Consider the following 14451-nt stretch of genomic DNA (forward strand, 5'->3'; position numbering starts at 1 on the left):
TGTGTGTGTGTGTCGGCGCCCCCCCGTGTGTGTGTGTGTGTGTCGGCGCCCCCCCGTGTGTGTGTGTGTGTGTCGGCGCCCCCCCGTGTGTGGTGTGTGTGTCGGCGCCCCCCCGTGGTGTGTGTGTGTCGGTGCCCCCCCCCCCCGTGTGTGTGTGTGTGTGTGTCGGTGCCCCCCGTTGTGTGTGTGTGTGTCGGTGCCCCCTGTGTGTGTGTGTGTCTGTGCCCCCCTGTGTGTGTGTGTGTCGGTGCCCCCTGTGTGTGTGTGTGTCGGTGCCCCCTGTGTGTGTGTGTGTCGGTGCCCCCCTGTGTGTGTGTGTGTCGGTGCCCCCTGTGTGTGTGTGTGTCGGTGCCCCCTGTGTGTGTGTGTGTCGGTGCCCCCTGTGTGTGTGTGTGTCGGTGCCCCTGTGTGTGTGTGTGTCGGTGCCCCTGTGTGTGTGTGTGTCGGTGCCCCCTGTGTGTGTGTGTGTCGGTGCCCCCGTGTGTGTGTGTGTCGGTGCCCCCTGTGTGTGTGTGTGTCGGTGCCCCCTGTGTGTGTGTGTGTCGGTGCCCCCTGTGTGTGTGTGTGTCGGTGCCCCTGTGTGTGTGTGTGTGTGTGTCGGTGCCCCCTGTGTGTGTGTGTGTGTGTGTCGGTGCCCCCTGTGTGTGTGTGTGTGTGTCGGTGCCCCTGTGTGTGTGTGTGTGTCGGTGCCCCCTGTGTGTGTGTGTGTGTCGGTGCCCCCTGTGTGTGTGTGTGTGTGTGTGTCGGCGCCCCCTGTGTATGTGTGTGTGTGTGTGTGTGTCGGCGCCCCCTGTGTGTGTGTGTGTGTCGGCGCCCCCTGTGTGTGTGTGTGTGTCGGTGCCCCCCTGTGTGTGTGTGTGTGTGTGTCGGTGCCCCCCTGTGTGTGTTGTGTGTGTGTGTGTCGGTGCCCCCGTGTGTGTGTGTGTGTGTGTCGGTGCCCCCCTGTGTGTGTGTGTGTGTGTCGGTGCCCCCCTGTGTGTGTGTGTGTGTGTCGGTGCCCCCGTGGTGTGTGTGTGTGTCGGTGCCCCCGTGTGTGTGTGTGTGTGTCGGTGCCCCCGTGTGTGTGTGTGTGTGTGTCGGTGCCCCCGCTGTGTGTGTGTGTGTGTGTGTCGGTGCCCCGTGTGTGTGTGTGTGTGTGTCGGTGCCCCCGCTGTGTGTGTGTGTGTGTGTGTGTGTGTGTCGGTGCCCCCTGTGTGTGTGTGTGTGTGTCGGTGCCCCCCCTGTGTGTGTGTGTGTGTGTGTGTGTGTGTCGGTGCCCCCCCTGTGTGTGTGTGTGTGTGTGTCGGTGCCCCCTGTGTGTGTGTGTGTGTGTGTCGGTGCCCCCCCTGTGTGTGTGTGTGTGTGTGTCGGTGCCCCCCCTGTGTGTGTGTGTGTGTGTCGGTGCCCCCCTGTGTGTGTGTGTGTGTGTGTCGGTGCCCCCCTGTGTGTGTGTGTGTGTGTGTGTGTCGGTGCCCCCTGTGTGTGTGTGTGTGTGTGTCGGTGCCCCCTGTGTGTGTGTGTGTGTGTGTGTGTCGGTGCCCCCCCTGTGTGTGTGTGTGTGTGTGTGTCGGTGCCCCCTGTGTGTGTGTGTGTGTGTGTCGGTGCCCCCCCTGGTGTGTGTGTGTGTGTCGGTGCCCCCCCTGTGTGTGTGTGTGTGTGTGTGTGTGTGTCGGTGCCCCCCGTGTGTGTGTGTGTGTGTGTGTCGGTGCCCCCCCTGTGTGTGTGTGTGTGTGTGTCGGTGCCCCCCCTGTGTGTGTGTGTGTGTGTGTCGGTGCCCCCCCTGTGTGTGTGTGTGTGTGTGTGTGTTGGTGCCCCCCTGTGTGTGTGTGTGTGTGTCGGTGCCCCCCTGTGTGTGTGTGTGTGTGTCGGTGCCCCCCTGTGTGTGTGTGTGTCGGTGCCCCCCTGTGTGTGTGTGTCGGTGCCCCCCTGTGTGTGTGTGTGTGTCGGTGCCCCCCTGTGTGTGTGTGTGTGTCGGTGCCCCCCTGTGTGTGTGTGTGTCGGTGCCCCCCCGTGTGTGTGTGTGTCGGTGCCCCCCGTGTGTGTGTGTGTCGGTGCCCCCCTGTGTGTGTGTGTCGGTGCCCCCCTGTGTGTGTGTGTGTGTGTGTGTCGGTGCCCCCTGTGTGTGTGTGTGTCGGTGCCCCCCTGTGTGTGTGTGTGTCGGTGCCCCCCTGTGTGTGTGTGTCGGTGCCCCCCTGTGTGTGTGTGTGTGTCGGTGCCCCCCTGTGTGTGTGTGTGTCGGTGCCCCCCTGTGTGTGTGTGTGTGTGTCGGTGCCCCCCTGTGTGTGTGTGTGTGTGTGTGTGTCGGTGCCCCCCTGTGTGTGTGTGTCTGTGTGTGTCTGTGTGTGTCTGTGTGTGTCTGTGTGTGTCTGTGTGTGTCTGTGTGTGTCTGTGTGTGTCTGTGTGTGTCTGTGTGTCGGTGCCCCCTGTGTGTGTGTGTGTCTCAGTTGGTGGTGTGTAGCGTGATTGCGAGAGCTCAGTGTGGGATAATTTATCTGTGCTCCGGGTTTAGGATGCCGGTTTTCCAACAGTGGGAGACGTTCGGGACCCCCGGCAGCGACGGATCTGGACCAAGCATCGTGACATCTCCCTCCCCGTCCCCAAATTCAAGGTATTTATCCTTCATCTCGGGTTTGTGGGGTCACTATATTGTCCGTACACAAAATACTTGAGCACACGATGTGCAGTACAGCTACTCTCAGACCCTCTCTCTCAGGGAGATATCTGTACACTGACTGGTGTCTCTCAGTCCCCTCTCTCTCAGGGAGATATCTGTACACTGACTGGTGTCTCTCAGACCCTCTCTCTCAGGGAGATATCTGTACACTGACTGGTGTCTCTCAGACCCTCTCTCTCTCAGGGAGATATCTGTACACTGACTGGTGTCTCTCAGACCCTCTCTCTCAGGGAGATATCTGTACACTGACTGGTGTCTCTCAGTCCCTCTCTCTCTCAGGGAGATATCTGTACACTGACTGGTGTCTCTCAGACCCTCTCTCTCAGGGAGATATCTGTACACTGACTGGTGTCTCTCAGTCCCTCTCTCTCTCAGGGAGATATCTGTACACTGACTGGTGTCTCTCAGACCCTCTCTCTCAGGGAGATATCTGTACACTGACTGGTGTCCCTCAGTCCCTCTCTCTCTGAGGGAGATATCTGTACACTGACTGGTGTCTCTCAGTCCCTCTCTCTCTCAGGGAGATATCTGTACACTGACTGGTGTCTCTCAGACCCTCTCTCTCAGGGAGATATCTGTACACTGACTGGTGTCTCTCAGTCCCTCTCTCTCTCAGGGAGATATCTGTACACTGACTGGTGTCTCTCAGACCCTCTCTCTCAGGGAGATATCTGTACACTGACTGGTGTCCCTCAGTCCCTCTCTCTCTGAGGGAGATATCTGTACACTGACTGGTGTCTCTCAGTCCCTCTCTCTCAGGGTGATATCTGTACACTGACTGGTGTCTCTCAGTCCCTCTCTCTCTCTCAGGGAGATATCTGTACACTGACTGGTGTCTCTCAGTCCCCTCTCTCTCTCAGGGAGATATCTGTACACTGACTGGTGTCTCTCAGTCCCCTCTCTCAGGGAGATATCTGTACACTGACTGGTGTCTCTCAGTCCCCCTCTCAGTCCCCCTCTCAGTCCCCCTCTCAGTCCCCCTCTCAGTCCCCCTCTCAGTCCCCCTCTCAGTCCCCCTCTCAGTCCCCCTCTCAGTCCCCCTCTCAGTCCCCCTCTCAGTCCCCCTCTCAGTCCCCCTCTCAGTCCCCCTCTCAGTCCCCCTCTCAGTCCCCCTCTCAGTCCCCCTCTCAGTCCCCCTCTCAGTCCCCCTCTCAGTCCCCCTCTCAGTCCCCCTCTCAGTCCCCCTCTCAGTCCCCCTCTCAGTCCCCCTCTCAGTCCCCCTCTCAGTCCCCCTCTCAGTCCCCCTCTCAGTCCCCCTCTCAGTCCCCCTCTCAGTCCCCCTCTCAGTCCCCCTCTCAGTCCCCCTCTCAGTCCCCCTCTCAGTCCCCCTCTCAGTCCCCCTCTCAGTCCCCCTCTCAGTCCCCCTCTCAGTCCCCCTCTCAGTCCCCCTCTCAGTCCCCCTCTCAGTCCCCCTCTCAGTCCCCCTCTCAGTCCCCCTCTCAGTCCCCCTCTCAGTCCCCCTCTCAGTCCCCCTCTCAGTCCCCCTCTCAGTCCCCCTCTCAGTCCCCCTCTCAGTCCCCCTCTCAGTCCCCCTCTCAGTCCCCCTCTCAGTCCCCCTCTCAGTCCCCCTCTCAGTCCCCCTCTCAGTCCCCCTCTCAGTCCCCCTCTCAGTCCCCCTCTCAGTCCCCCTCTCAGTCCCCCTCTCAGTCCCCCTCTCAGTCCCCCTCTCAGTCCCCCTCTCAGTCCCCCTCTCAGTCCCCCTCTCAGTCCCCCTCTCAGTCCCCCTCTCAGTCCCCCTCTCAGTCCCCCTCTCAGTCCCCCTCTCAGTCCCCCTCTCAGTCCCCCTCTCAGTCCCCCTCTCAGTCCCCCTCTCAGTCCCCCTCTCAGTCCCCCTCTCAGTCCCCCTCTCAGTCCCCCTCTCAGTCCCCCTCTCAGTCCCCCTCTCAGTCCCCCTCTCAGTCCCCCTCTCAGTCCCCCTCTCAGTCCCTCTCTCTCCCGCGGTACACTGTACAGACATCTGCATGAGAGAGAGGGGACTGAGAGACCCCAACCAGTGATTTGAGGCTGCCCAATCCCCTTCTTGCCAGGAACCGCAGCGGCCAATTCGTGCACAGCAAGATCCCAGAGCCCGCAATGCCAGGAGGTGCTGCTTCTGTGAGTTGACGGATTGGCGCTGGCCGGGACCCGCTGGTGGCCAGTCCGCAGGGCACCCCTTGCGCCCGCCCGCGAGGGCAGCCGGGAGCCCCGGCTGGTCAGTGTCTAGTGCCCCCCTTGCCGGTGGTGCCGCCCCCACCCCTGCACCATCTTGGCGACCTCAGTGACCCTGAGGGGGGGAGGGGGAGGTGTTGGCAGAGCGGTCGGAGAGATTGGCAAAGGGGAGGGTCCCTTGGGAGCAGAGCGCCGGTGCCAGCGCCAGGGCGGGTTTGTGGTTGAAGTGGGTGCCCCGCTAACCCTTGCCCTCTGACCCCACCCCGCAGTTTGACGAGTACTACGTGGGCTCTGTGCCGCTAAAGGAGGTGACCTTTGCCCGGCTGAACGACAATGTCAAGGAGGGCTTCCTGGCCGACATGTGCAAGAAGTTCGGCGACATCGAGGAGATCGAGATCCTCTACAACCCCAAGAACCGGAAGCACCTGGGCCTGGCCAAGGTGGTGTTCAGCAGCACGCGGGGGGCCAAGGAGACCGTCAAGAACCTGCACAACACCTCGGTGATGGGCAACATCATCCACGCCCAGCTGGACATCAAAGGTACCCGGGGGGAGGCGGGAAGAGCAGGGAGGGCAAGCCCCGGAATCCCGGCTCTGGGGAAGCGCTGGGAGGGGACGGGTTCAGGCAGGTGCCCTGGGGCGAAAGCGACCGGGTCCTGGGGCTTTCCAAGCTTCCCCCTCCACCTCCCCCCTGCTCATCATCCAGTTGCTCCGCTGCTCCCCTCCATTCCCTTCGGCACCCTCCCCGTCTCAGTCTCCCCGTGACATCCAGCGAGCAGCTCACCTCCTGTCTCCCCCAAAGTCTGTCCACCATCTACAAGGCACAAGTCAGGAGTGGGATGGAATACTCCCCACTTGCCTGGATGAGTGCGGCTCCCACAACACTCGAGAAGCTCGACACCATCCAGGACAAAGCAGCCCCGCTTGATCGGCACTCCATCCACAAACATTCACTCCCTCCACCACCGACGCACAGTGGCAGCAGTGTGTGTACCATCTACAAGATGCACTGCAGCGACTCACCAAGGCTCCTTCGACAGCGCCGCCCAAACCCACGACCTCTACCATCTAGAAGGACAAGGGCAGCAGACACATGGGGAACACCACCACCTGGAAGTTCCCCTCCGAGCCACTCACCATCCCGACTTGGGAATATATCGGCCGTTCCTTCACTGTCGCTGGGTCCGAATCCAGGAACTCCCTCCCTAACAGCGCTGTGGGTGTACCTACACCACACGGGACTGCAGCGGCTCAAGAAGGCGACTCACCCACCACCTTCTCAAGGGGCAATTAGGGATGGGCAATAAATGCTGGGACCAGCCAGAGATGCCCACATCCTGTGAACGAATGAAGAGAAATTGAGTGTTCACTCACTATTGCCCGAATCTAGAGAGGAATGAGGGGCCATGGGGCAGGTGGTAAGCAGGGGTCGTGACAGGGGGAGAGAGACTGGTTTGCCAGACAGGAGAGGGGCTGGGAAGAGTGAGTCAAGGCGGTGGGAGGGGGAGGAGGGGAAGCAGCAAGGGAGTGAGGTAAAGGTGGGGTGGTGATGCGTGAGAATGGCAGTGAGTGGCTGGAGCGGGGAGGGGATTGTCTGTCGAGCACTCAGGCACAAGAAGGTAGCCCCCGATGTGTCGCGCCAGATCTCGAGAGGACTAGAATATAAAAGCAGGGATGTGCTGCTGAGGCTTTATAAGGCTCTGGTCAGACCACATTTAGAATATTGTGAGCAATTTTGGGCCCCGTATCTCAGGAAGGATGTGCTGGCCCTGGAGAGGGTCCAGAGGAGGTTCACGAGAACGATCCCAGGAATGAAAGGCTTAACATATGAGGAACGTTTGAGGACTCTGGGTCTATACTCGATGGAGTTTAGAAGGATGAGGGGGGATCTGATTGAAACTTACAGAATACTGAAAGGCCTGGATAGAGTGGACGTGGGGAAGATGTTTCCATTAGTAGGAGAGACTAGGATGCTCGGGCACAGCCTCAGAGTAAAGGGAAGACCTTTTAGAACAGAGATGAGGAGAAACTTCTTTAGCCAGAGAGTGGGTGAATCTATGGAATTCATTGCCACAGAAGGCTGTGGAGGCCAGGTCATTGAGTGTATTTAAGACCGAGATAGATAGGTTCTTGATTGGTAAGGGGGTCAAAGGTTACGGGGAGAAGGTGGGAGAATGGGGTTGAGAAACTTATCAGCCATGATTGAATGGCGGAGCAGACTCGATGGGCCGAATGGCCTAATTTCTGCTCCTATGTCTTATGGTCTTATGCTCTCAATGCCCCCGGCTCGCTCCGCGATGTTGAAGGGGCTTGTGTAAATGCAAGTTGTGCATTCGGGCTGCCCCTTCGATGTGCTGTTTCTCGCTAACCTGTGTTTCTCCTCACCTACCCACCCCCCCCCCCGCCAAACCACAAACCCCCTCCACCGTGTTCACACAGGGCAACAGCGGATGAAGTATTTTGAACTCATCGTCAATGGATTCTACACGCCGCAGACAGTGCCCACCGGGGGCAAAGCTCTAGTCGACAAGTTCCCACCGTTCCAGGCAGACACGGTGAGAGACTCGCATCGTCACCGGGCATCACACACACGGTGTCACAGTGCGTTAGATACACTGTCCTTTCCCCCTCTGGGTCCGGGTGTCACAGTGCGTTAGATACACTGTCCTTTCCCCCTCTGGGTCCGGGTGTCACAGTGCGTTAGATACACTGTCCTTTCCCCCTCTGGGACCGGGTGTCACAGTGCGTTAGATTCACTGTCCTGTCCCCCTCTGGGACCGGGTGTCACAGTGCGTTAGATACACTGTCCTTTCCCCCTCTGGGACCGGGTGTCACAGTGCATTAGATACACTGTCCTTTCCCCCTCTGGGACCGGGTGTCACAGTGCGTTAGATACACTGTCCTTTCCCCCTCTGGGACCGGGTGTCACAGTGCGTTAGATACACTGTCCTTTCCCCCTCTGGGACCGGGTGTCACAGTGCGTTAGATACACTGTCCTTTCCCCCTCTGGGACCGGGTGTCACAGTGCGTTAGATACACTGTCCTTTCCCCCTCTGGGTCCGGGTGACACAGTGCGTTAGATACACTGTCCTTTCCCCCTCTGGGACCGGGTGTCACAGTGCGTTAGATACACTGTCCTTTCCCCCCTCTGGGACCGGGTGTCACAGTGCGTTAGATACACTGTCCTTTCCCCCTCTGGGACCGGGTGTCACAGTGCGTTAGATACACTGTCCTTTCCCCCTCTGGGACCGGGTGTCACAGTGCGTTAGATACGCTGGCCTTTCCCCCTCTGGGACCCGGTGTCACAGTGCGTTAGATTCACTGTCCTTTCCCCCTCTGGGACCGGGTGTCACAGTGCGTTAGATACACTGTCCTTTCCCCCTCTGGGACCGGGTGTCACAGTGCGTTAGATACACTGTCCTTTCCCCCTCTGGGACCGGGTGTCACAGTGCGTTAGATACACTGTCCTTTCCCCCTCTGGGACCGGGTGTCACAGTGCGTTAGATACGCTGTCCTTTCCCCCTCTGGGACCGGGTGTCACAGTGCGTTAGATACGCTGTCCTTTCCCCCTCTGGGTCCGGGTGTCACAGTGCGTTAGATACGCTGTCCTTTCCCCCTCTGGGTCCGGGTGTCACAGTGCGTTAGATACACTGTCCTTTCCCCCTCTGGGACCGGGAGTCACAGTGCGTTAGATACACTGTCCTTTCCCCCTCTGGGACCGGGTGTCACAGTGCGTTAGATACACTGTCCTTTCCCCCTCTGGGACCGGGTGTCACAGTGCGTTAGATACACTGTCCTTTCCCCCTCTGGGACCGGGTGTCACAGTGCGTTAGATACACTGTCCTTTCCCCCTCTGGGACCGGGTGTCACAGTGCGTTAGATACGCTGTCCTTTCCCCCTCTGGGACCGGGTGTCACAGTGCGTTAGATACACTGTCCTTTCCCCCCTCTGGGACCGGGTGTCACGGTGCGTTAGATACGCTGTCCTTTCCCCCTCTGGGACCGGGTGTCACAGTGCGTTAGATACACTGTCCTTTCCCCCTCTGGGACCGGGTGTCACAGTGCGTTAGATACGCTGTCCTTTCCCCCTCTGGGACTGGGTGTCACAGTGCGTTAGATAGACTGTCCTTTCCCCCTCTGGGACCGGGTGTCACAGTGCGTTAGATACACTGTCCTTTGAAACTTTCCTGTTGCCTGCTTGAAGCTCAGAACAAGGGCTGGTTATTTGTACACTAAGTTGTTTGATTAAGGGTTTTATTGCTTTCTATCCCCCCTCCTCATTTGCCTGACCCATCTCTCTCTCTCTCTCTCTCTCTCTCTCTCTCTGTCTCTCTCTGTCTCTCTCTCTCTCTCGCTGCCTCTCTCTCTCTCTGTCTCTCGCTGCCTCTCTCTCTCTCTGTCTCTTGCTGCCTCTCTCTGTCTCTCGCTGCCTCTCTCTCTGTCTCTCGCTGCCTCTCTCTCTCTGTCTCTCGCTGCCTCTCTCTCTCTGTCTCTTGCTGCCTCTCTCTCTCTGTCTCTCGCTGCCTCTCTCTCTCTGTCTCTCGCTGCCTCTCTCTCTCTGTCTCTCGCTGCCCCCCTCTCTCTCTGTCTCTCGCTGCCTCCCCTCTCTCTCTGTCTCTCGCTGCCTCTCCTCTCTCTCTGTCTCTCGCTGTCCCCCCTCTCTCTCTGTCTCTCGCTGTCCCCCCTCTCTCTCTGTCTCTCGCTGCCCCCCCTCTCTCTCTGTCTCTCGCTGCCTCTCCTCTCTCTGTCTCTCGCTGCCCCCCCTCTCTCTCTGTCTCTCGCTGCCCCCCCCTCTCTCTCTGTCTCTCGCTGCCCCCCCTCTCTCTCTGTCTCTCGCTGCCCCCCTCTCTCTGTCTCTCGCTGCCCCCCTCTCTCTCTCTGTCTCTCACTGCCCCTCTCTGTCTCTCGCTGCCTCTCCCTCTCTCTGTCTCTCGCTGCCCCCCCCTCTCTCTGTCTCTCGCTGCCCCCCTCTCTCTCTCTGTCTCTCGCTGCCCCCCTCTCTCTCTCTGTCTCTCGTTGCCCCCCCTCTCTCTCTGTCTCTCGCTGCCCCCCCTCTCTCTCTGTCTCTCGCTGCCCCCCTCTCTCTCTGTCTCTCGCTGCCTCTCCTCTCTCTCTGTCTCTCGCTGTCCCCCCTCTCTCTCTGTCTCTCGCTGCCCCCCTCTCTCTCTGTCTCTCGCTGCCCCCCCTCTCTCTCTGTCTCTCGCTGCCCCCCCCTCTCTCTCTCTGTCTCTCGTTGCCCCCCTCTCTCTCTCTGTCTCTCGCTGCCCCCCTCTCTCTCTGTCTCTCGCTGCCCCCCCTCTCTCTCTGTCTCTCGCTGCCCCCCCTCTCTCTCTGTCTCTCGCTGCCCCCCCCTCTCTCTCTGTCTCTCGCTGCCCCCCCTCTCTCTCTGTCTCTCGCTGCCCCCCTCTCTCTCTCTGTCTCTCGCTGCCCCTCTCTGTCTCTCGCTGTCTCTCGCTGCCCCTCTCTGTCTCTCGCTGCCCCCCTCTGTCTCTCGCTGCCCCCCTCTCTCTCTCTGTCTCTCGCTGCCCCCCTCTCTCTCTCTGTCTCTCGTTGCCCCCCTCTCTCTGTCTGTCTCTCGTTGCCCCCCTCTCTCTCTCTGTCTCTCGTTGCCCCCCTCTCTCTCTCTGTCTCTCGCTGCCCCCCTCTCTCTCTCTGTCTCTCGCTGCCCCCCTCTCTCTCTCTGTCTCTCGCTGCCCCCCTCTCTCTGTCTCTCGCTGCCTCTCTCTCTCTCTGTCTCTCGCTGCCCCCCTCTCTCTCTCTGTCTCTCGCTGCCCCCCTCTCTCTCTCTGTCTCTCGCTGCCCCCCTCTCTCTCTCTGTCTCTCGCTGCCCCCCTCTCTCTCTCTGTCTCTCGCTGCCCCCCTCTCTCTCTCTGTCTCTCGCTGCCCCCCTCTCTCTCTCTGTCTCTCGCTGCCCCCCTCTCTCTCTCTGTCTCTCGCTGCCCCCCTCTCTCTCTCTGTCTCTCGCTGCCCCCCTCTCTCTCTCTGTCTCTCGCTGCCCCCCTCTCTCTCTCTGTCTCTCGCTGCCCCCCTCTCTCTCTCTGTCTCTCGCTGCCCCCCTCTCTCTCTCTGTCTCTCGCTGCCCCCCTCTCTCTCTCTGTCTCTCGCTGCCCCCCTCTCTCTCTCTGTCTCTCGCTGCCCCCCTCTCTCTCTCTGTCTCTCGCTGCCCCCCTCTCTCTTTCTCTCTCTCGCTGCCCCCCTCTCTCTTTCTCTCTCTCGCTGCCCCCCTCTCTCTTTCTCTCTCTCGCTGCCTCTCTCTCTCTCTCTCTCTCTCTCTCTCTCTTTCTCTCTCTCTTGCCTGCTGCTTCTGTCTGCCTCCCTCTCTCTCTATCTTGCTCCCTCTCTCTATTGCAGACCAATGACCCGAGACGACGGCGGTCAAATGATGCCAGCTTTCCTGTGGCTGCTGTCCAGCCTGCCACCCCTGGCAACGGCACCCCCTGCTCTCAGGACACGGCCTACTCCAGCGGGCGTCAGGACACCCCCTCATCGTTCGGCCAGTACACTCCGCAGTCTCAGGGTACCCCTTACACGCCCCGAGGTGGCACACCCTATTCCCAGGACTCCTCGTTCTCTAGCAGGTGAGTAGGGCTGAGCTCATCTGTATTGCGCTGCAGTGTATCCCATCCGTTATCTGCCTCGATTGCCGCCGGTATAGACTTGAGGGGCCGAATGGTCGCCACCTTTCCCTCGGTACAGCCCTGACCGCCAGATCCACACGCTCGCTCCCTGTGCTGATCTGTGCCCGTGAATATACACGCTGTGAGTGATTGTTAGGAAAGTAAGCGATGACACAAAGATAAGTAGGAAAGTAAGTTGTGAGGAGGATACCAAGAGTCTCTAAAGGGACGTGGACAGATTAAGTGGGTGCGCAATAAAATTGGCAGATGGAATATAATGTGGGAAAATGTGAGGGTGTCCCTCAAGAAGAGTAGCAGGATATTATTTAAACGGAGGGAGACTGCTGAACTCTGAGGTACTGAGGGATCTGGACGTCCTGGTACATGAATCACAAAAAGTTGGTGTGCAGATGCAGCAAGTGATTTGGGGGGAAGGCAAGTGAAATGTTGTCCTTTATTGCGAGGGGGGATGGAGTATAAAGGTCGGGGAGTCTCGCTCCGACTGTACAGGGCGTTGGTGAGGCCGCACCTGGAGCACTAGGGACAGTTTTGGTCTCCTTACTTAAGGAGGGATAGACTCGCACTGGAGGCCGTTCAGAGAAGGTTCACTCGGCCGATTCCTGGGACGAAGGGGGTTTGTCTTGTGAGGAGAGGTTGAGCAGGTTGGGCCCTGTACCCATTGGAGTTTAGAAGAATGAGAGGCGATCTTATCGAGACAGATAAGATTCTGAGGGGGGAGGGTCTCGACGGGGGGGGATGCTGAGAGGATGTTTCCCCCTCGTGGGGGGAATCTAGAACGAGGGGGGGCACAGTTTCAGAATGAGGGGTCTCCCGTTGAAGACGGAGATGAGGAGGAATTTCTTCTCTCAGAGGGTGGTCAGTCTGTGGGATTCTCTCCCCCCCTCAGAGAGCAGTGGAGGCCGGGGCGTTGGATATACTCAAGGCCGAGTGAGACGGGTTTCTGATCGAGGGGGGAGTCGAGGGTTATGGGGAGGGAGGGACAGGAAAGCGGAGTTAAGGCTACAATCCGATCGGTCGCGATTTTCTCGAATGGGTTAGCAGGGATGAGGGGCTGAATGGCCTGTTTCTTCTGTCGGTTCTCTCAGTGATGGCCCTCTTTGTGTGTTTCTGTTTTGTGCTCCTCCCTACAGGCACGGCACGCCCGGCTACCCGAACTTCCAGCAGGACCCCGCGTACAAATCCAGGCGGCACGAGACTGGCAGCCCCTTCCCCCGCCGGCCCGGGCACCAGTACCCGGGCTACCGAGCCCAGGAGCATCACTACCCGGGCTACCCCGGCCAGCCCTACCCCCACGAGGCCGGCCTCTACCCGGGGCAGCCCGAAGGCGCCCGCTTCACCCCCGGCCCTGAGGGCAGGGCCTTCCCGCACCACCCGGGCGCCCCCTACCACCCGCCCCCAGCGCCAGCGGGCGAGGGGGCCGCCCCTTACCCCCAGCAGCCCGAGGGGGCCCCCTACCCCGGCGGGTACCTGCCGGGCGGGGCCGGAGGAGGAGGGGGGAGCGGCGGCGGCGGTGGAGGTGCCGCCGCCGCCGCCTACGGGCAGAACCCCTACCCGCCGGCCTACGGCAAGGAGCCGGGCGCCTACCCGCTGCACCTGGACCAGAGCTTCCAGCACCCGGCGGCCGAGGGCTACGGCGAGTACGGGCGGCGGGGGGGAGGAGGAGGGGGCGGCGGCGAGAGGGAGCCCGAGCAGCGCCCGCCCTCCCCGCCGCCGGCCCCCAGCCCCCCGGCCTCGCCCCCCGAGCCCACCTCGGCCGGCGAGAGCCTGCCCTGCGCCCGGCACTCCAGCCTGGACTCGCGCATCGAGATGCTGCTGAAGGGCCAGCGTGCCGGCTTCTCCTTCCTGGCACCCGACTCCGAGGAGGAGGAGGTGGTGGAGGTGGAGGAGGGGGGTGAGGGCGACGAGGAGGAGGAGGAGGAGGAGCAGGAGGGAGGAGGGGCCGAGGTAGACGGCGGAGGTGGGGAGGTGGGGGAGGAGGGGGCGGCGCCCAGGCCCGGCGCGCAGGGACCCCGGCGGCGGCGCCGGCACCACCACCACCGCCAGCGGAGGCCCCCTCCCCCGCCCGACGCCCCCCCGCCCCCTCCCCCGCCGCCCCCACCCCCTCCCCCGCCGCCGCCGGCCTGCCTGGAGGGGGCGGCCGCCCCGCCCCTGCCGCCCCCCCTCCCCGAGCTGGGCGCCGACGCCAGCTGGGCCGGGCCCCACGGGCGGGCCGAGAGGAGGGGCCCCGCCCGCAACCACGGCAACCCGGTGGCCAACGGAGAGGATGACGTAAGTCCCGGCGCGAGGGGCGTGAGGGCATGAGGGGCGTGAGGGCATGAGGGGCGTGAGGGGCGATGGGCGTGAGGGCATGAGGGGCGTGAGGTGGGTGGGGTGAGGGGCGTGTCGAGGCGGCGGAGAGATATCTGTTGAGGGGTCGGTGCGGGGCGGTGTGTGGGGAGGGGTGGGGGTGTTGTTGTTATGACGGCACAGGAGGATCCCGTTTGGCCCAAGTCCGTGCTTGCTCACTGTGGACCAATCCGGTCCGTCCCCCATTCCTCTCCCCGCCCCCCCCTCCCCCCGTAGCCCCCTGCACGTTGATTTCCCTCAAGTGCCCGTCCAATTGGAATCATTCGTCCTCCCCGCTGCCACCATGTTGCGGTCAGCGAGTTCTCCCTCACCTTCACGCCCCCCCCCTCCACCCCGCCCAGCCCTTGTACCATCAGCCAATGGGAACAGCTTTACCCTGCCCACCTTATCCAATCCCGTCGCCATCTTGTCCACCTCTCTCAGAGGGTCCCCTCAACATCCTTCTCTCCGAGGGGAACAGCCCCAGCTCCTCCAACCGAACCTCGTAGATAAAACCCACCCCCCCCACCCCTCATCCCCGGGAACCGTTCTGGTAAATCTCCCTCCGTCACTCACTCGGGAACCCTCACACCCTTCACCAACCGAACCTTGTAGATAAAACCCACCCACCCCCCCCACCTCATCCCCGGGATCCGTTCTGGTAAATCTCCCTCCAACACCCTCTCGGG

The 14451-nt window shown here is 61.1% G+C and overlaps 1 protein-coding gene across 1 annotated transcript in view; it reads left to right on the forward strand.

The window, feature by feature from the left end:
• LOC144673846 (histone-lysine N-methyltransferase SETD1A-like) overlaps positions 1 to 14451 on the forward strand; it is a 43502-nt gene that overhangs the window by 10811 nt on the left and 18240 nt on the right. Inside the window, exons 5-10 of the mRNA XM_078535488.1 lie at positions 2489 to 2587; positions 5071 to 5341; positions 7240 to 7355; positions 11151 to 11377; positions 12568 to 13315; positions 13568 to 13705. Of these exons, the coding sequence (XP_078391614.1) occupies positions 2489 to 2587; positions 5071 to 5341; positions 7240 to 7355; positions 11151 to 11377; positions 12568 to 13315; positions 13568 to 13705 (1599 nt within the window). The remainder of the gene's footprint in view (positions 1 to 2488; positions 2588 to 5070; positions 5342 to 7239; positions 7356 to 11150; positions 11378 to 12567; positions 13316 to 13567; positions 13706 to 14451) is intronic.

This window comes from Cetorhinus maximus, unplaced genomic scaffold (assembly GCF_964194155.1).
Source record: "Cetorhinus maximus unplaced genomic scaffold, sCetMax3.hap1.1 HAP1_SCAFFOLD_488, whole genome shotgun sequence".
NCBI classification, from domain to species: Eukaryota; Metazoa; Chordata; class Chondrichthyes; order Lamniformes; family Cetorhinidae; genus Cetorhinus; species Cetorhinus maximus.